Here is a 22,073-nt window from a genome sequence, read left to right as displayed (position 1 = left end):
GCCCAGAATTCCTCAATTGTTCTTTTGTTTTCTTGTATAAATAAGTAAAACAGGAGACACGATCATTATCTCGCTTTGAGAAAGCAAAGGTCATTTTACGCCTGGGCTCCAGTATGTTCCTTCTCTTAAGTTTCCTGTCTGTGCTGCCTCCCTTTTTATTTGTATTCATTAGGATCTTTTTACAAAAATTGTCATTTCTGCGTAGCTTTATGTCGTTAAAGTGAGCAGAAAAGCCACCGACATATGCCTAATTATAAAAATATGTAAGATCTATAAAGCCGGGCTTCAGTGTAGAACAGAAATGGGCTAGTACAGTGTTAGCCAGCACAATCTATGTAATATTAATGCTTTTGTCACATGCTCTTTTTTATATAAAAGTATTTATAGAGTTGATAACTTTATCAGCTAATGAGAAAAAAGATATATGCATGTTTTCGAGGCCATTTAAGGGCATAGAACCAGACTTTTCCCAAAAAGTAGGTTTCTTTTTCTAAAAAATAGACTTTTGCAAAGAATTTGATAGCTTCAAAAATTAGTTTCCCAGTCTTGAAATGTGCTGAAAGAGGTACAGAATCTTAAAGAGGTTATCTCCTGAGGACAACCCTTGTCCATATGTCGTTAGAGGGTCCATGGCTTGGGACCTTCCTTTATGAGCCAGAACAGAGAGCTACTCTGTAGGAGTGATTCCTGTTCTGTTGGACTCGAGCCCTACTTGTATTACATGGATGACCATTCATCTGAATGGCTGCCATTTATACTACATTTCCCCAGTGGCAAAGGAAATTCTTGACTGGCAGCCACTTGCTGAAGGGAGCAGAGCCGGAGTTGATGTTTATCCGCTGACCATTGAGGCTGCTACATTTTGAAAGGGGTTGTCACTATGGTCTCTTTTGGAAAGGTGTTTCAAACTGGTGAAGAATTGCTGATATTTTCATGCATACTCACAATTTAAAGTTTTTAACCAAAGCTTCTAAAGTGTAGAAAATAAAATGTAACTCAATACAGTGAATTCTAAAGCAGAACCTATTAAAGCTTCATTGAGAGGACATATTGTTACCTGTGTTTAACTGTTCATATTCCAAATAACTCCTGGACCAGCGCAGTTCTACTAAAACAAATTTAGCACCTTGCTAAAAGAGACATGTATTAAGAGGCCCAAGATGACCTAGGATAGGTCATCAAATGTAGATTGGTGGGTGTATGCCACCTGGGATCCCCACTGATTGGCTTTTTGTTAGGTCACTTTGCTCATGTACTGAGCTGATTTCTGCAAGAAGCAGAGAGCTCCATTCCCACTGCAGTGCCCAGGATTGGTATTGCAGGTAGAGTTCCCATTCACCTCAATGCCTGCCAAATCAAGACTGGCCACGGCAGTGAGAATTGTACTAACACACCAGCCCAAATACAACATTTTGGTAAGGGTCCCATGCAGCAGACCCTTGCTAATCTACTATTAATGACCTATCCTAAGAATAGACAATCAATAGTTTACAACTGGACAACCACTGTAATGCATTTGACTCATCTGGCGGCACCTCCATGCAACAAATGGAAGCCCACACCTTTTCAGAGCCGAAGTAGGTTTCTGCTATAATATAAGGCATGTTTATGGCCACTCCTCCTAAAGCTAAGTCCTCCTCACTGTTTGAGGCATGCGTCAAAATTGCCACTTTTGTATGCCAGAAAGCTGGAGTACAAAACTTCATAAATATGCCTGATTATGTGTAAATTACAACATTTGCAATCCATGCTTGTGCTTCATTAATCCTTATTTTTCTGTTACAGGTATTGACCAGGGACAGATGACCTATGATGGCCAACATTGGCATGCAACAGAGAACTGTTTTTGTTGCGCCCACTGTAAAAAGTCACTGTTGGGACGTCCTTTCTTGCCCAAGCAAGGGCAGATATTCTGCTCCAGAGCGTGCAGTGTGGGTGAAGATCCTACCGGCTCTGATTCCTCCGATTCTGCATTCCAGAATGCCAGGGCAAAGGAATCCCGACGCAGCGCAAAGATCGGCAAGAATAAAGCCAAGCTTGAAGACAGCAACATGAATCCATTACATGTAGCTTCTAATAGACTTTCCACCGACATTGATCCTCTCTCTTTGCAGATGGATTTGCTAAGTGTATCGAGTCAAAACCCAAGTTTGAATCGAGACCAGCTATGGAGAAGCAGAGATGAACTCTATCACTATAATAACAAGATGGAGAGAAGCCAGTCTCAGAGTCCTCTCCAACTTCTCAGTCAGTGTAACATAAGGACTTCTTACAGTCCTGGACAAGGGACAGGTGCCCAGCCAGACATGTGGGCGAAGCATTTCAGTAACCAAAAAAGAAGTTTATCAATGATGGGTCACAGCGAGAGCTTCTCTCAGGAAGGCAAAGAGTACTACCCAGGTAGACTAAGACAACAAGAGAGCTTTAGTGATGCATCTAGTCACAGTTTCAATGAGGCCAGGTCAAGTCTAAGAGTTCCAGAAAGCAAAACCATGAATGCACAGCAGTGTCGAACAAGACATCCAATCAATGCACTTAAATTCACTGAAGGGTTAACCCCGACAGAACAAACTCCACGAGGTTCCATGGAGTCTCTTGCTCTGTCCAATGCAACAGGTAAGAACTTGATTTTGTAAAGCAATGGTAAAAAAAAAATAAAAATACAGTAGTAGCTAGTAATAACGGTGTTCGGCTGCATTGACGAAAGTGTGACATATTTTTCCTCTCGACTGGGATCATAATTTGCACTTGTCTCTACAAAATTACAGATAACAAATGCATTGAAAGTTTAAATGACGGGATTTTAAAAAAAAACAGCTATCTCATTGATTTTTTTTGCTGTTACCGACAACAATTTGCATGATGCACACTCCACTGATTGTGTGCAGTCAATACTTTTTTGATAACTTTTTTTAAAGGGACTCTTTAAACATTACTTGGATGGCTAGACGAGAGGCAGTTTTTTATTAGGCTGTCTAATCCCTTTTTTTAACAAGGTTCCCCTAAAGATACGCTGATGATAGGGTGTACATCTGCTGGGACCAATTAGTGGTCATCCCTGGAGGATCAGCAAGTGCTCAGATCTCCTGCAGCACCACCATGACAGCAAACACAGTGCCAATTGAAATCAATGACCTGCTGGGTCCTCCTGAGCTAAAGATGTTCTTCCATTCTCTGTTCCCGCTAACAGATGAGGTTCCTGCATGAGGGACACCCCACGCTCCCCAATATTAGTTCAAAATTCCCTTATAAGTTGTTTTGTAAATGGTCAAGTCCTTAAAGCATTAGTGGCTCAGTTGTTGGGTGTTGTTAGGTTGTACGGTACATGGCGTATAGCGTGAAGTGCTTGGCCTTAGCATTGTTGCCATAATGCCAAGAGATACCACCTAATAGTAAAGCAATGGATTGTGATGCAAAACAATATTACTTTGTTACTGTCTTTCTTCAGTTCATTTAAATAGGTCACCGCTAGAGGGTTAAATAGGTCACCGCTAGAGGGTTAAATAGGTCACCGCTAGAGGGTTAAATAGGTCACTGCTAGAGGGTTAAATAGGTCACCGCTAGAGGGTTAAGTTGCTCACCATAAACAATGTTACAAAATGCCGGTCAGGAGCTTACAATTATCATGTATTCCCCCGCCCCCCCAACTATGGGTGTGAGCATCTCACTCATTTGACAGAGTTGGGAAGGAGTCACATAATGCATTTCACTGCAGTCCTGGCTCTTGGGTCTTTTTGCCACTTTGGAGGTCATTTCGCTGCCGAAAATGCACGTAGGACATCAAGCACATGCAATAATCTAAGGTTGTGTTGTTGCGAATCCGAGCATCCAAAGCTGTGGTAGGTAGAACAATGAAGAAACCTGATCAGGACTTGCTTCCTGTGTGAAAATGTCTCAATTGGGCGTATTTGATCTTCAACTTGTTTGAACTATTGTCCTAGTGTGACTTGGCCCTATCTAACTTCATAGGGGATAACAACTCCAGGGGAAGAAATGTCTGAGCAAAGCACTGTACATCTGTTACAGGCAAGAGGTGTAAGGTCACCTCTCTAAGAAACGGGCCAAGTACTGTATATCTCAGATCCTTCAACTATTTATTTTACCTCCTTTCATTTCTAGCATTCAGTCATCTGCAAAGAAGTTAAAATCACCAAGCAAAAATAATTAGTCTTCCTCAATATATAAAACAATGAAATATGAGATGGTTTAATAAAGCAATTAGTAATCATGAACCTACATATGTGCTCCTAATGAGTCACTGGAAGAGGAAAATAATACGTATTTATAAGACAGGATCATTTTTAATGGAACCATAAATGTTCAGCAGAAAGCATGGACTTAATTTCAGTTCTAAATTTAAGCAGAACCCTATATAAATGACGGAAACTTATTATATGAAACTTTTTTTTTTGCAGAAGGTACATGTGTATAGTCTATGCAGGGATGGTGTAAAAGGGTAATATCATGTAGACATCATTGTCAATTGTTGGGTTGTGTAAAAGAACATTGGTGCTGAATAACCAGTTAGTTTTTTGTCCGCGTTGCAATCTTAGAGAAGCCGTACAGAATTAGAAAAAAAGGGCAGCTTTCTTCCAGAAACAACGCCATACTAGTCCATGATTTGTTTCTGGTATTGCAGCTCAGCTACATAAGAGTGAATGGGGCTGAACTTCTGGAAGTAAGCAGTCATCTTTCTTGAATCTTTCACAGCTTCTTTAAAATCTATAGAGACCTTTTGTACATGAAAAATCAATAAATGTTTTACTAAGTCCCTGCAGAAAAAAATTATGCGATTATCTGTTTTGGGTTTTTTTCTGCATAGAATTTTACTTTGTTTGCAGACTCTGGTACATTCAGATTTCCAATTTGGGGGGAAGGAGCCGGGCATTTCCAGCATTGATCAGCATGAATGCACACAAGCTCAGCTCTTCTCCACTTTCAGAGGCTGTGTAGCATAACCACACCCACTCTCTATACTACACAGCTATCTCTTCTCTCTCTCATTCTCTGTCTGAGTAGCTGCTGGTCAAGTTCCTTTTCAGTTCTGATAAGAGCAGAGAATTCACCCGGAACGAATTACAGCCCTCTGTAATGCTAGGTGTGTCTGCTCTCTATTCTGATCTCCTCCACCATCTCCTGACACTGTTATGAGCCCTCTGTAATAGTAGCTTTCTCTGCTCTCTCTCCTCCTGATCTCCTCCATCATCCCACAGAACTGTCATACAGCCCTATGTAATAGCTCAGTGGAAATACAGTAAATGCACATTCAAAACCGGGGGGAGGCACTAGAAGGTGTCACTTTATTTTGACTTGATTTCAGTCCTCCAGTCTTCAGTACCTTGGAAAACAATACAAACATAGAAATCAAGAAATCAGAATTTTTTAAAATGAAAACCAATTGAAAAAAAGTCTTCATTTCTGAAAACACATTGATTAAAAAAAAATGCAAATGTATACATAGCCTTTATAGGGAACCTTTTAGGTCAAAGAGGATTGGATAAACCAATACCCTGTTGTAAAGTAGGAAGGGCTTGTCAGATTGATCTATAGGTTTGTGCAAAACGATTCAGTACAAATGGGAATCTTTGACCTTAAAACCAAGAAGAACATTAATTTCCAACATTTGATTTTACTCAAATGGAGACCTCTCAGCTTCTACTGGTGGCCACTGACTGATAGACAAAGAAAGTTCTAGAGCCTAGGGAGTTTTGGTGCATTGGTAAAGAGTGGTTTTGGTGGAGATTTAGGTGTTATGGGGCTTTCCACAAGATTTACTTGAACAAGGTTGAGAATTCTGACTCATGTGGCACCTTTTCGGCAGAGATGTAGAGTCCAGTGGGCCAGGCAGGCATGGATGAAAGTGGGTACAGCAGCTAGTAGGACATGGATATAGTTGAGAAGTGGCCTATGATTGCCCAGATATGAAACATAGAGCGGTGAACAGGACGTGACCGAATCTTACCGTTTCCAGAACCCTCTCACAGGAAGATCCCACCCCCAGGGGCCCCACACATCCCCCTGTTAAAGGCACAGAGGTCATATTCAGGAAACAAATAAAAATAACCAGCGAGGACAAACAAAAACAATGGGGGGGATATCGCCCTACAACTATACTATCCCATTTGCAATTGAGGAGGTGAGAGCACCATTTTTCTCTACAATGCAGGCTGAAAGGACCACCATTTGAGTATTTAAAAGGATTTTCAAGGCTACAGCATGGATAATCTGGAGCAATTTCAGCACCGGGTTGAGATCCTGAATAAGTTACACTCCCTCCTCACAGCTTCAAAGTGGTTGTATGTATTTTTCATTACCTCGGTGATTTTGTTAGTGCGGGTATATACTGGTGAGGCGTTAGTTATTCATCTTGTCTAGAGCGAGCCAGATCCTATTATTTCTAAACTGTATTTTGGATAGCAGCTGCTATACTCATTATTATCAGTAATGAGGGATTTTCTAGTGCAAGGAATATTCATGACATCGTGGCATTGTGATTTTCAGGCTCGCAAATATCTTTTAGTTGATTTATTCCGTTCAAAATTAGCTCTGACGTCCGTGGAGTTACGGTCCAGGCTTAGCGAATGCTGCGGCTTCAGAGACGTGCGATTTATTTATAAGCAATCTGTCACCTAATGGAAGTTTACTTATTTTTGCTTATATATTAATAATTAAAGGGGTCTTTCCACAATGAAATTTTTAACTAGATCACCCGAAACATAACAAGTTTCCAGTTGGATTAATTTAAAAAAATGCTCCTCTATCTACATATATTATAAATATAATAATGTAATCTTATCTGTTCTGCAATAATAAAGGTCACAATGTAGAAGGCCACTATGATGGGGCATGTAAAATGACAATAAAACATCTGCAGTCTTTCATATGGAGTTTTGGGACTTGCCTGAGCTCCAGTTGTCATTTTTTTGTTCTCCCCATAGAAGTCTATGAAAATTGGCTATGGCCAAACAGTAATCTCGGGTAATGTTTCCCAAATTCCAGTTCTCACAGTGTGATCGTTTTTCGATACTATCAAGCAAGAGATAACATTGATAGCAGCTTTTGATTGCTGACCCTACACCGGAGGCCCTTAACCTTTTGTACCTTCTGAGCCACCTTGAGTGTTGGTTGAGAGCCACATTAAACTCAAAAATTTGACACTGGGGTTATTCCACTCAAATTGGCACTGTTCAATGATTAGGAAATGACGAATAATGTCAGTCTCCAGTGCTTATGGCCATAATCAAAATCCTATGGCAAGCCATACAGCAAAGGGTTATGAGCCACATGTGGCTCCTGAGCCACTGGTTATGGATGCGCTACACAGTTGCATTTGCTCACAAACCTTGTCAGTCATTCTATGAACGGCTAGGGCCAGATCAGCATGTAGTGGAAGCCCCCAGTCTAAACACTGGGTAGGGCCCATGTCATTTTTTAAGTCGGGACCCCTCCAATTTTTTGGAATACAGGAAGCCATGAAAACCTAGGGCAATTCCTTCATCTGCTCTCCCTATGACCTGGTCCTATGGAGAGCTCCTGCAGGGTAATGCTGCACTGCCCAAATAGTCATGTATAGTAGCTTTGGCCTTTTCCAAAATGTTAACATATTCTATAGCAATGTTAACATATTATTTGCCTTCTTTCCATGGCTGAGAAGTGAATCTGAAGCGACAGGCAGATTGCAGGGTTTTCTATTTTTCTGTAGAGCATTTTTCTCGTTGAGCTGTATTTTCCAGTTTGGAATGCCGCTGTTTAATGCCAACTTTTCACCTAATGAATAATGACTCCAGCGAGTGCCCAGCGCTCCTCGCTGTTACGGGAGAAGAAAAAGATCACTCTTATTGTTCAAGATAAAATGTCTCTTAACTGCTTCAGTGGTTGAAGACTGAACACAGAACACTTAGCTGCTCAAGAACATTTTTTAGTAATGGCCAGGTATGCAGAGTAGACAGGTTACTGAATAGAGGGATACAAAGCAAGCTTTCTTATATAAGGCAAATTGAAAGGGTTTTCCAAAACTTAAGAAAAGCCTAATTCACTTTAATTTGTAGAGTCCTAGGACACGAACCTTCTAAGTCAATTTGGCCCCTGACCTGAGATCTGGTAGACACAATAGTGCCTAGTATGGAGTAAATTCCCTGCCTTAAATGGGTTGTGTCTGGTCTTGCAGCTCATCTCCCATTCACTTCAGTGGAGCGGAGCTGCAATACCACAAACAGCCCTATGGATAAGAGTGGTGCTGTGTTTGAAAGAAAGCAGCCATGTTTTTCTAACCCTGAACAACCTCTTTGAAGGGATTGTCCACGACTTTTGGGACTTTTCCTTTTGATTACCTATCCTTAGACGTGCGGATAGTTCTGTCTGTTTTGTTGGGCCCAATTTGGTATTGCAGACCTATTGAATTTAATGCAAGCTGTGCCTGTTGTACCAAGCGAAACCACTGCAATGTTGACAGTGCTATCAGCTCCATGAGCTATCTGCACTGATAAAGGGCCTTGGAATCAGCTGATCAGAGGGGGTCCTGAGTGGCAGACCCTCACTGATAAGTCCCGAACAACCCCTTTAAGGGATGGCTGGCTAGCTCTGTGTGGAAGAGTTGAGTAACTTGATTTGGGCTTCGGTTTATACAGTGATTCTAAGGCTGGGTTCACACGGGATGAAATTGCTGCGGAATTTCTGTGTGGCAATTCCGTCCGCTGCTCCTAATAATGGGATTAGCCAGCCATGTGGACAAGATTTAGCAAAAATCTCATCCACACAGGGCGGCCAATCTGTTGCGGGAAAGCCAGGCGGAGATGGACATGCGGCGCAGAATTCAATTCTGCGGCATGTCAATATTTATTTCCACTGCGGCCTCGCTCCTCTCTGTAGGGAGAGAAAGCCGCAGCCGAATTCTGGTGGCCAAACCGCTCCAGAAGCCGCGGTGAAATGCGTTTTGAAGCTGCAGCTCTCCCACAGAATTTCAGTGCGGCCATTCCGCGAGAATTCCGCCGGGATTCCGTCCCATGTGAACCCAGCCTAAGGGTGATCTGTGAACAGGTCTTAGATAGGCAATACTACGCACACACTGAAAGTTTATTCCAGAATTTAGATTGTAGATAAGTTACCAACAGCCAGTGATGGTCTGTAAGGCATCTGGACAAAATGTATCTGTTGTTTCTCCTTGTGGAGATCACCAGAAGAGTAATTGGCCATGCACTGCTCCCTGGGAAAAAGCTATGCAACGAACAATGGAATATTCCTTGACAGCACCACCTATTGGAAGGTAGCTACCCTATCATCCGGGGCTTGCTACATGACTAGGGATATAAGCCAAACCAGAGTATCTATGTACTTCAGGGTTCTTGCCACTTATGAGTGCACAATAAGATTCTGCTTGGTTAGGTGAGAGGCCATCAATGTGCATTTAGGGCATAATGTTTGTCCTTGTGGAGAGCACCACAAGTGTGTATGAAATCTTGTAGGCCATGCAATGCTCACTGGGAAAAAACTATGCAAATGAGTGATGGAATAATCCATTACGTAGCGACCCCAGGAGTCAATATCCAACAATTCAATTCTAACATCATTCATTGGCATTGGAAAAAGGAAGTATGCCCACACCGACCCTGAAGAAAATGTAGGAATCTCATTGGTTGCTATGGCAACACAAACTTTTTAGAGCAGTTTTCGAGAATGTGACCCCATGTTTGCCCAAGCAGCAAGTAAACAAAGTAAAGAGGAAAAAAATAAATGTGAAACTTTAAAGCGTTCATTATGTAACAAAAAAAATGTGTTTCTCATTAAATCACGACGTAGAACACGCGGTTTTGTGCAACAGCAAAATCCTAATAAATTTTAATCTGGTTTTTAGGGTTCTGGTTTTATGCTGTGATTACATTTTGCTGAACCCTTTTCATCCCGTCCTTCGCCTTCTGTACCGGCTTCAGCTGTGTCTGCATTTTGTAACCATTTTAAAAGCGCCTGTGAAATTGTTTTTAGTAGGTCCCAAAAGCCGAGCGCTTGGAAACGGCGTTCATATGACTACATAATATTTTGACCAATGAGGTTCTCCCATCGTTGTCTGCGCTAACTCAAACTGATGCCTGAAATTACAGCCAAATGACATCATGAATATTATTTAAAATGCGAATTGTTTTGATTTAATTAGAAATGTGCGCATTATCTCCGGTTGATTGCTGTAATACTTTATTTGTGACTCGGTTAAATAGAGTCCCCAGATAATAACAAACAAGCCACATCCTGATTGGGAAGCAGACACCAGCACTAAATTACCTAAAACTGTTATGTTTGTAATTAAGGTACAGTAATTGTTCAGTTAATGACAATTTTGGCTGGCGGGGTTCTGCGTGATTTACATAATTGACAGGTTCTTCATGAACTCCGCGCTCGGCTTTGGCAAGTATGGAGAGACGTCTCGTCTTTCACATTTTTACAGCTTTTCTAAAGACTTACATAGTGGTGGAATGGGAGTCCGATTCAACTATGGAGGGGGGAAGAGATTTCGGAGGGTCACAAACTTGTCAAAATTGTATTTAGAATTTCATATTTACCCACCAATTCACAATAAGTTGCTGTTTATAGCAGCCTGTGGTCTATCGATAGACTGTGCACTACCAGTTGTCATAAAACCGCTTTTTTTGGTGCCAGATATCCAACATCGATAACAGGGTTTTCCGGGACTCCAATATTGTTGACCTATCCTTAGGATACCAGATTGGTGGGGGTCCGCCAATTTGGACTCCTATTAATCGGCTGTTTGAAGAGGTCACGACACTCTGGTAAATGCTACGGCCTCTTCACTGCACACCGGGCACAGCACCGTACATTTCATAATGGCAGTGCCTGGTATAGCAGCTCATTTTCATTCCCTTTACCAGGACTGAGCTGTTCTCAGGTCATGTGATGAATGAGCGTAACATCGTGGCCTGAGAAGAGACTGTGATACTCGCTCGGGCCTTGAGGTCTCTTCCAACAGCTGATTGGCAGGGTATTGAGTGGTGGACCCTCATTGCGCAGATATTGATGATCTATACCAAGGGTAGGTCATCAATATTGGAGTACCAAAAAAACCCTATAAGGGTACTTTTACACGGGTTGATAGTCACTCGAGTAATCGCTCAAAAGAGCAACTACGGGCAACTGTTGTCCCCTGTAAACACAGGGCCCAACAGCAAGTAAATGAGAATTGCTCACTTGTGGGAGTCACTGGGTTGATCTCTGAACGACTGCCTATTGACTTTGAATGGTGGTGGGCGGCTGGTAGAGATCTCCTGCGCACTCCGCCTCCATTCAGTGAGCGGTTCGCTCCCATGTGAACGCACAGAAGCGATAATCATTGGGATGGCTGTTGGGCTCTTAAGCACCTGACAATCGTCCCATGTAAAAGTATCCTAAGGCACTTATTTGATATGGGACATGGTCACAGCTGAGGGAAGGAGTTCAAAAATAGCTCTACTTCATTAAATTGTCATTTAGGGCATGTTCACACGGGACGCAGCGGATGTTCTGCAGCTGCAAGTCTGCATCAACACCCACACAATTTAGTGCGGATTTTGACGCAGTTTTTAATGCTGATTTTGCTGTGGAATGAACCCCCTGATTTCAGAAGAGGCAGATTCCGCACAGTATATTCAGTTCTAAAATGGACATGCGGTGAATTAAAATTCCGCACCGCATGTAATTTTTTGCCCAGGTTTTGTGCTGATTTTTTTTCGAGTGTGAGGACAAGATTTTAAAAATTTCATCAACATTGCTGTGAATGTAAATGCCGCGGATCTTCCGTGCAGAGGGTTTGCACGAAAAATTGGCAGTAAATCCGCCCTGTGTGAATATACCCCCATAAGCAGTTCTGTCCTGCAGTATATTTGAACAGGTTTAGGGGCAGTCTGTTTTATGCTAGCAGGTTTCCTAACAATACACTTTGATGACTCATAGCTCCGATCTTGAGTGATCAGATATAAATTGTCGGGGAACCCAGCGGCAGCGCCTACACTCCCCCTAGCATCACCACATGCGAAATGAGGCTTTACACAGTGCCTGAGGAAATCAGTGATCAGTCCATGTTATACCAACCTGGGCTGGGAGGGGTATCCTCTCTCCTTAAGGCCGGCCTGCAGCAGATTCTGACCCTCGACCCAGCCGGCATCCGCACGTACCTGGCATTTTCTTCTGTTTCCTGTACTGGGGGTGGTCTGCATGGTGAACCATCGGACATACATAGTACAGTTTTTTTTTTCTTCAAATCCCTGCTTTTCTAGGCGACGACATGGGTACCTGCAACCTTTCTGCAATATCATTGCGGAAGGGCCACGGATCAGACGACTTCCATTGACTTCATTGCAGCATGCTCTATTTCAGTGCGGATTCTACATGATTTTTCCTCCGGGATTCCTCACAATTGATTTCCGCTTGTGGACAGGAAAAAGCGTTTTTCCATAGCATGTTATGGGCGGTATTTGCTGCGGAATTCAGAGGCGGACACTTGCTCTGGATTCCACAATGCAAATCCGCCTATGTGCAGGCAGCCTTAGTAGGGCACATAGAAGATGTGTGAGGCTTGTAAGGCCATTCATGCTCCTTTGGGAAATATGCAAATAAAGAAGATGGAACAACACCTCGTTAGCACCACCTATTGGAAGGCAGCATTCCTGCAAGTCAATATTTAGACTTTTTATACAAGTCTTTATAACAATGATTGAGGATTGAAAGCCTGTTGGGTCCTCCAGAGTTAGCGATGCACTTGGTATCCCCTCTTTGTTGTGGCTAATAAATCTGAATCTTCAAATTTTGTTATCAGTATTGATCCAATTGTCTATGTGCCTACGACCAGCAGCTGCATAGGAGTCCATCCAAAACTTTTGATGGTCTGCAATATACAGTAAAATTCCTTTAATCTGAATTAATGACACCTGGTAGGGGCTTGATTATCTCTTTTAGATTTTAGACCATCACAGAAAACTTACTTCTAAGGGCCTATGCACATGGGCGAATGAGTGTATGAGCCAAGACACTGAAGTGTAACACACATCAGACAGCACACGGAAACCTGTCCATGTGCTGTCCGATCTGCACTAACCATGCATGTTGCATGTGTTATTCTCATCTGTAAATAAGGAAGATGGAATGATACCTCTGTAGCGTCACCTATTGAAAAGCAGCATTCTTGCAAGGCAATGTTAAGACTATTTATACAAGCCTTATAACAATGACTGGGAATTGAAAACCAAAACAGAATCCATACACAGGCACTGCAGAGATATTATTCCTTGCATATATTTCCCAGAGGAGCATGGATGGCCTTATAAGTCTCCTCACTCACCTTCTAGGTGCTCTTCTTAAGGAGAGATGATATCCTTCCCAACCCATGTCATAGGCCTCTCACTAGCCAAGCCAGAAACCTACTGCACACTGATGAGGGACAAAAACCCCGAAACAGCAGTATGTGTATGGATTCTGGCTTGGTTTTCACTTCCCAGTCATTGTCATAAAACTTGTATAAAAAGTCGGACATTAACTTGCAGGAATGCGGCCATCCAATAGATGGCGCTGCAGAGGTATTGTCTCATCTTTCTTATTTACATATTTCCCACAGGAGCATGGATGGCCTTATAAGTCTCCTCAAACCTTTTTGGTGCTCTCCCTAAGGAGAAACAATACTTTTCCCGATTCTCGTCTGTGAAACCTTCAGTCAGTGTGAGAAAAACAGATGTGTGAATAGTTTTATTTTCATAAGTCTGGTGTTGGACTGGAGTCACCTGTTGTAACGGCCACTGACGGGAAACAAGGAGTCAGCCGGGTCTGGTACACGTACAGACAGCGCAGTACAGGGGATTCAAGCAGTAGCATAGTTGAGAAGAAAAGCAAGGGAGCAAATAGAGAAGTAGTTTGGTTAGAGGCACAATCCACAATAAACACACAAGGGTGGGAGGTTCAAGGCCTGGTTCATATAGTTTCTCTAATTAGAGCATAGTGGAGCCAATTCTAGAACTAGCGACTAGGATCAAGATACTGGAGCATGGCTTATGCAGAGGAACTGTCCAACAGGCTGAATGGTTCAATAGGAAGAGCTACTGCTTGGAGAGCATGAGGTTGCATGTTCTAATCCTGACACTCATATACTATAATGGGGCCGTGTGTTGTCCATGGCACACATAGGCAGCTCACTGCCCGATTACATGCCCATGAAAATAACATTCTTTTACACAGCCCAAATATCAGGTGTTAGTATTCCTTCAAACAATCGAGCCATGTAAACTTGTATCAATGATAAGCAGGCAAACAAGCAAATGCTCGTTTTTTGGCTGATCTATTGATTTTCAATGGGCATGAAAATGCTCACTGGTCATCTTTAGTTGGCCCTATGTGAACAAGGAGATGTACAGCTGGCCTATGAGAATAATAATAATAATAATCTTTATTTGTATAGCGCCAACTTATTCCGCAGCGCTTTCAGGCATGGATAAATGCAAAACAATACAACAATGGCAACAATTACAATGTGAGATACATTGGGTTAGACACAAATGGGTTGAGGGTGGTACAGGAGGTGCAGGGGGTGGGGAAACGGGCAGTAGGAAATTTTATGTACAGATCATTTATCAGAAGGCAAACAGGGTGGGGCACCATAGGGAGGGGCGAGGGACTAGGTCAGGAGATTTGGTATGCTTCCCTGAAGAGGTGCGTTTTTAAGGCACGTCTGAAATTTCGTGCATCAGGAATTGTCCGGATGTCTTGGGGTAGAGCATTCCAGAGGATGGGTGCTGCTCTAGTGAAGTCCTGTAGGTGAGCATGAGAGGTTCGTATTACAGGGGTGTTTAGTCTGAGGGTGTTATCTGATCGGAGTGAGCGCGCTGGGTGGTGTACTGACAGTAGGGAGGCGATGTATGGTGGCGCAGCGCCATGCAGAGCTTTGTGAGTGAGAATGAATGAATGTACTGGCGATTGTTTGTCCCCAAAAGCTGATTCTCTGCCTGTGCTGATCGATGTGCAGGTCAGTCTGTACTCACTACATCCGGATTTGGCCATTCTAAAAAGGTCTTAATGCTACAGAAACTGTACAGAGATGGCCTCTAACAAAACGCTCAGCAACAGGCTGCTAATTAGTAAGACATATTATCAGTTGTGTGATCAGTAAATTGTTTTTGGATTTGTACGGTTCAAGAAGTACCAGATGGAAATAATAGACTTAAAGAGGTTGTCTCAATAAGCCAACCCCTGTCTTTATTCCCTGTTACACCATATAGACATCATATAGGATTGCAGTGGGGGGGGGGTCGACTATTATTGAGACTCCCCTCTATGAGTCAGAATGGCACTCGGGAGAGGTATATGGGCAAGAAATTTGATTCTAATTGACTCACATAGTGGAGAATCATACTGCAGAGCAAAAAGTCTAAGATTCGTTTGGTACAAATTTATGGCTCTACATGGTCCTATGGGACAAAAAATAATGCTGACACCTCTACTTGACGTTCAGCTGAGAAAGTGTGGGTTGCTGTGATTGACATATATGCTGTATGCTGAAATGATACACCCTGGGGAGAGGAGACTGCTCATTGCCGAGAGGATGTAGCCTGCTCAGATGGTTATATTGCACATTCCTTAGTTAATGACTGTCGGGAAGCAATCACTGGGTCCTGTATGGTTTGGTGTTTATTTGCCATTATAAAGTACTTTAGATTACACTGTGGTTCATTGCTTTGTAATGAAGTGGTTTTTATTGTGCTCAGTTAGAAAACATCTGTAGAGTGTCTGTGTTATAACCTTCCCCTTCTCTTCCTGCTACATCTGTACTCTGTACATTGTAGGTCTTGTCTGAATTTTTAGTCTAGGCATGCCAGTTTCTTTCCTACTCATTTGTAACCTTATTGTGTCTTAAAAAAACTGTGTGTAAGATAATTTTAAGCACCAAGTATTTCCTTTAGGAAGGTAGAGCTACATCTGTACAAACACTGTTCTTCAAGGGTTAAAATATTATGAGCTTAAAAGAGCACTCACATTAGCCAAGTCTGCATGTGTAGTCAATGGCGAAAGGGGAATAGGCCTCTGTCAGGCAACTCTGGTGGGGGCTCATCTCCCGTGTAAACAAAAGATCAGACATATTGAAATCCATCATGCCCAATCTTTTTTTTCCTGACATCTACCATTGGAGGAGAGTCTGCATACCCACATACACATGAGATAGTCAACCAGTTCCACCATAGTTGGCAGGTTCGAATGACTTTACAATTATGTGTATGGCCATCTTAAGGATCTGGTGTGTTGGAATCCAACACGCCCGGTTCCTCTTTTCCCTGACATCTGCCTTTGGAAGGTTCCGTGCACATTAGATCATCTTCCAATGGGTTTAACGAACTTTAATTTTGTGTGTACGGTCAGCTTTACAGCAGAGAGATTGCCTTAAGATACTTTTCGGGCAGTGGTCAAGTAAATGGTCATTAATCAGATCATTTGTATAACCGATTGCCCCAAACACAAAAATTACAAATATTTTAAGTTTTTTTTACACTGGCCGAGCGGTTTTGACTGATAGTTGTCCCATGTAAACGCAGCACCCGACAGCATACGTTGCGAGAAATCTCTTATTAGTTGCTAGTCGTTTTGTTTCAGCTCACTGAAATCAAGTGACTAGTGAGCGACTTCCCACTCAGCCTCTTCACAGTGAATATAGGTGGGCGGCCAGTAGAGATCTCTGCCGCACTGCACTTCCATTCACTGAACAACTATCGCTCCTATACGAAAGCACAGGAATAGCAGTTGTGTCATCTAAAAGCAGAGTTAGAGGCAGTCATCCGAGTATCCAAAAAAGGTACAATTTTTATAGATAATTTTGGATGATCTGAAGAAAGTGATGTAAGGCAAATTATGTAAACTAACCAAATCTGCATAAGATTGCACCACTTACTTGACAGATTAAGCGAGTAGAAAATAATAGAGATGCTCCTCAACTTTAAATAGTAGAAGAGGACTGGCACTGGGCACATGTAGCACCCACTGCTTGTGGAGAAATGGAGCCAAGGACCGTTCTCCCCACCACAAAGTGGCAGTCATGGCCACTAACAAAAATGTCTATGATAAAATGTATCATTTTTGTTAAGCAGTGTTGATGTGAATTTGTACTAATGATGGTCATGTATTTATTTTTTTTAAGGTGCATCTATGGATGGGGGCCCCAAACGTCAGGAGCATCTCTCTCGGTTTTCAATGCCAGATTTGAGCAAAGACTCTGGAATGAATGTTTCAGAAAAACTAAGCAACATGGGAACACTTAACTCTTCTTCTCAGTTCCGAAGTGTAGAGTCTGTGCGGAGTCTTCTCTCTGCACAACAGTATCAGGATGTGACCCACAATCTCAGTGACCTAGCCAAACCTGGCAAATACAGGGACCTGCAATCTCTTGGTAGAATGCACCAGTCATTTCAGTTTGATGATGGTATGACTGAGATGGCTGGCCAGGGTAATGTGAAGATGACACCCATGAGTGAAAGGACAAGGAGAAGAACACAATCTCGAGATAACGATCAACAATACCGTCATCATCATCGTCAAAGGAAGTCAAGGCGATCTCGTTCTGATAATGCTCTCCATCTGGCTACAGAACAATGTAATAAAATGAAAGACAAACCACTCCTGAGAGAATATGAACGACTGATGCAACAAAGAGGAGGACGAGATCAGATGGATCAAGTTGTCAGAAGAGAAATGTACAACCGGTATCAGAGGACTGCTTCTGATCTGGCTTTACAAAACCATCTCTGTGAACGGTGGGGGCAACAAATGAATGAATATGATTGGTGCTCCACCTGTTCATCTTCTTCTGAGTCAGATAATGAAGGATATTTCCTAGGAGAACCAATCCCACAGCCTACCCGCCTGAGATATGTGACCAGTGAAGATCTTATCCATCAGTATGGTCAGTGCTCTGGTGGCATACCCAAGTCTTCCACTTTGGGTGGACGAGGACAGTTACATAGCAGGAAAAGGAGAAAGAGCAAAAATTGTATCATTTCTTAGTGTAAACCCATAAAGCCACAGTTTTACTATGTAAATTAACTACCCCAGTGGGCCGGTCCACAATTTGAACACTCTCTTGTTTTATAGCAAAAGAAAATGAAGACCTTGTAGAAAACTTCCCCCTTCCTTGTCCTGAGTATATGCCACCTAAGACTGATTTACGAGATAGTTTTGGTAAATAGTCATGATTGTTGATCTAGTGAATATTGGGTTTTATTGCACATTTCACTTTATTTCCTCAATAGTTCAGTCCGCCAAAAAAAAAATACTGCCTTGCTTTTGTTTCACCCAGAGAATATATTCTACTTTTGAATGTATGCCGTACCCAGACGTACAGTATGCTGCTTGACCCCAATCCTTGTACTACAAACTATGTGGTTTCTTTTTCTTTTTGGGCACTAGTATTATTTTCAAGTATTTTAAGGCTCTGTTAAGGCTAACTTTTAAGTTATTTAAGCACTCATTGTAAATGGAATGTAAATGAAAGTTCTGATAAACTATTTTTGTATTTTGTAATATCAGATGAGTCTATATGTTTTAGAAATACGGATCTAATGGAGCTGCATGCCGAACTCATAAAAAAAGTCTGGTTGGTTTAATTCGACAAACTATGTAATTTATACTTTTGGAGTGTGGATGTAATTTTCAGATTTCAGTGGTCAAGCAATAGTACAAATGAAAACCTTCTCCATCCAGAACAAAAAGTTGTGTTTGGCAGGTATGAGTTTAGCACCTTACAGAATTTATTTTACTTTTCCTTTAAAGAAATATATATGTATCTATAGATATATGCATACACTTATGCAACAAGTTGACTTCAGGCAACTTAATGTAGTAGTTACAAAATAATTTACCAAAGTTGGAGCACATTCTTATTCTGATGTGGGAATCAAACCCGAAAAATGTTATTACGACGTCCACTGGTTAGTAGCATCTACCAATGTGACTATCCATGTCTTCAAAGTTCAGTATCCTATGCAGTTATTCTGTATATTACTTAACACCATTCTGGCAACATTAAAATGTGTCTTAGGGGCAATGCTTAAAAAGTTATACAAAAATCTGAATATTACTTACCTGGGTCCAATATTTTTGTAAAAAAAACTTTTTTTTTTACATTTTCACTCCACAAAAATTATACGTTTTTTTTTCAACAGAATTCCAGCGTCTGATTTCAGGATATCAATTAATCTGTAAGGATTTCGGTAGTCAGGCATTTGACAATCTAATCTCTGCGCAATAAGCTTCTAGACAGGTATTTATGGGAGTCACAAGCCTTATACTATAGTAACAAATATTTCACCTATTTAATATTGGTCACAACCGATCATTGATTGAGAGGTGGTCACAACTACCACTCTTTAATAAATTCTTTACCATTATATGTATATATTAACGACAACTCCACTCAAAATGTTCGATTGCGAATGTCGCTTGAGAAAGTAGTTAACACATTGGCATTTGGGGTAAAGGAAGTGAATAGTATTTGGGTATTTTATTACACTCGTTAACTGACACCAAAAAGTTGACTTGATTTTAGTAATCTTTAACTTGTTTCTACACTCAACCAAGTAACCTCTTTGGTTCATCTATAAGTAGCTTGTATAAAAAAGGTAAAAAAGTTAAAGGGAGTTCAGAAAGTTATTTAGTAAATGTTATTACTACAAGTTTAGGGTTAATTATTACATGTTTTTCTAATTTTGGGGAAAAAGGCAATTTGGAATGACTTCAAAATGGCTGTTATCTATTTTACTCATTACCATGTAAAAAGCTTTACATTTTAGGTGGAGTTATCTTTAATGCAACACAAATTTCAATTCCCCAAAACATTTACTCTTTCATTAACCTTACATCTTGTTTGTATAACTAGAAATGTCATGTTTGCTGCAGATTTTAAATTAGATCTTCCCTGTTATTACTCTGTGTATGCCTAAGCATTATACACTGGGTCCAGAAAGTCTTCAGGCCCTTTCACCTTTTTTTACATTTTGTTATGTTGTGGCCTTGTGCAAATGAAAAAAAGATTCCAGGTTTTCCTCCATTATTCTGCACTCAATACCCCATAATGACAAGGTGAAAATAGAATGTTTTCAATATTTGGAATTTTTTTTTAAAAATTAAGATCTGTGCCTCCACACAATCCAGTCTCTGAGCTCTACAGGCAGTTATTTTCTCTTCACGGCTTGGATTTGGCTTTGATATGCATGGTGAGCTGTGAAATCTTATATAGACAGGGGGAGTCTTTTTAAAATGATTTCCAAGCATCTGAATTTACCACAGGTGATACCAATCAAAGATGATCAACATAAATAAGAGGCTCCCAGAGCTAAATTTCAACTATTATACCAAGGGGTCTGGATGCTTATGTCAATGCAAAATGTTTAGTTTTTCATTTTTGAACATTTTTTAAAAGGTTTCTAACATTGTTTTCACTTTGTCATTATGGAGTATTGAGTGCAGAATGATTTTTTTTAATTAAGGCCACAAAATGTCAAAAAAGTGAAACAGTCTGAAGACTTTTCGGGCCCCCTATATATAGTATTAATTGGGGTGCAGTTTGAAAAATCCCAGGAGCCTGGTAGCCAATACACCTAGATATTTGCTTCTGGATTGTTTTTGACTTCTGTGAAAGTTTTTCTTTGCTTGGCTACTAAAAATTGCTATTAATTCTTAAAGTCTGCAGTAATTTGTCCAATTCTGAATTAGGGTAATTTTCTTGTAGTAACATGAAAAATCCTTCAAAAGGACACATCCTTTTAATATCCATCCCAGACTACATTTTTAGTACAACACTTTAATACTTATCAGTATAAAACTTGTTCTACTCGTAAAAGCTGATTTTCTTCATTCTAGAATTGGGCTAAATTTGCACGTGCCCACATAAATATCACCTACTGATCATGCCAAAATTTCATCCAAGAATTAAAAATTTTACGCACACCAAAATGGAAGTTTTTAAGTGTGTATACAAAGCCATATAGATAACGAAAAGCAACATACACAGCTACTTTGAGCTTCTGTAGCAACTGTGAACATGACATGAGCTGACCTAAGCAATGGAATATCCAACTTTCTTGGTGGCTCCACCACCCCGGAACAACTGGAGGCCCAGCTGCCATGTCCTATACTTCATAAAAGCATTCCTAAGGCTTGAATTTCTCCCCAACTCCAGCTACTGTACATACTAACTAGATACTTAGAGGTAACTCGTTAACACGTGTCGTACCTATTATTACAATGACCTTGCTGGAACCAAAACCTGACCTAGGATTTCATGACATGATGTACAGTAGTTTTACATTGTTGAATTTCAAGTAGATGTTAAAAACTTAAATTGCAAATGGTGCCGTTCTGTTTTATCTGCATCAAATTGTGAATTGTTCTATGCTCTGTGACTTGAGATATTTAACCTGCTTTCATTTTTACTGTAAGAGTGAAAGGACATGGATCATTGCTGCTTTTCTACATGGGGTCTTCCCCTGCCTCCTCGTTCTGAGGACCAGGGCTGAAATACAGAACAAGTATCAGACGTAGTTTGTTCGTAGTTGTACTGGACACACGCGTTTCGCTTTTTATGCTTTGAAATGCGTATCTTGTGCTCTCTGCAGGGTGTTCAACATCATTTGCTGTTCAGATTTAAATATTAAAACATATTCATTGTCCTTGATATAAACCACATATGGTGTGCGGTGTCATTTTTTTCATTTTTGTTTACTTTACATTCTTGGGGCAGTATTTTCTTCTGTTTAACTTATGTTAAAGCACTAATGGACCAAGTGTTAGGCCGAACTCACACGAATGGGTGATATTCCGCATGCGGGAGGCCCGCGGTGGCTTCCGGCTGTGAGCCCGGCCGGTGACCCTACGTAGGGCACTTTACTGTATTACGTATGACTGCGGAGGCTCGACAGCTTCATTGACATCAGTGGAGGCTGTCCGTGCAGTTTCCATGGTAAAATATAGTATGCTGCGATTTTTCTTCCGCTCACGGAATACGTAATCCATATCTGCGAATGTGAAGGAAAATTTGAAGGGTTTTACTGCAGATTGTCCACCCGGAC

General features: G+C 41.2%; 1 protein-coding gene across 4 annotated transcripts in view; it reads left to right on the top strand.

The window, feature by feature from the left end:
- PRICKLE2 (prickle planar cell polarity protein 2) overlaps positions 1-21,690 on the top strand; it is a 267,456-nt gene extending 245,766 nt beyond the window's left edge. For all 4 annotated transcript variants that reach the window (XM_066596642.1, XM_066596641.1, XM_066596644.1 and 1 more), the window contains 2 exons: positions 1,786-2,616; positions 17,150-21,690. In XM_066596642.1, the coding sequence (XP_066452739.1) occupies positions 1,786-2,616; positions 17,150-18,012 (1,694 nt within the window). In that variant the 3' untranslated portion in view covers positions 18,013-21,690. The remainder of the gene's footprint in view (positions 1-1,785; positions 2,617-17,149) is intronic.
- The last annotated feature ends 383 nt before the right edge of the window (positions 21,691-22,073 follow it).

Source organism: Eleutherodactylus coqui, chromosome 3, assembly GCF_035609145.1.
Source record: "Eleutherodactylus coqui strain aEleCoq1 chromosome 3, aEleCoq1.hap1, whole genome shotgun sequence".
NCBI classification, from domain to species: Eukaryota; Metazoa; Chordata; class Amphibia; order Anura; family Eleutherodactylidae; genus Eleutherodactylus; species Eleutherodactylus coqui.
Note: the sequence above shows the minus strand (reverse complement) of the source record. Positions and strands in the feature narration are given on the sequence as shown.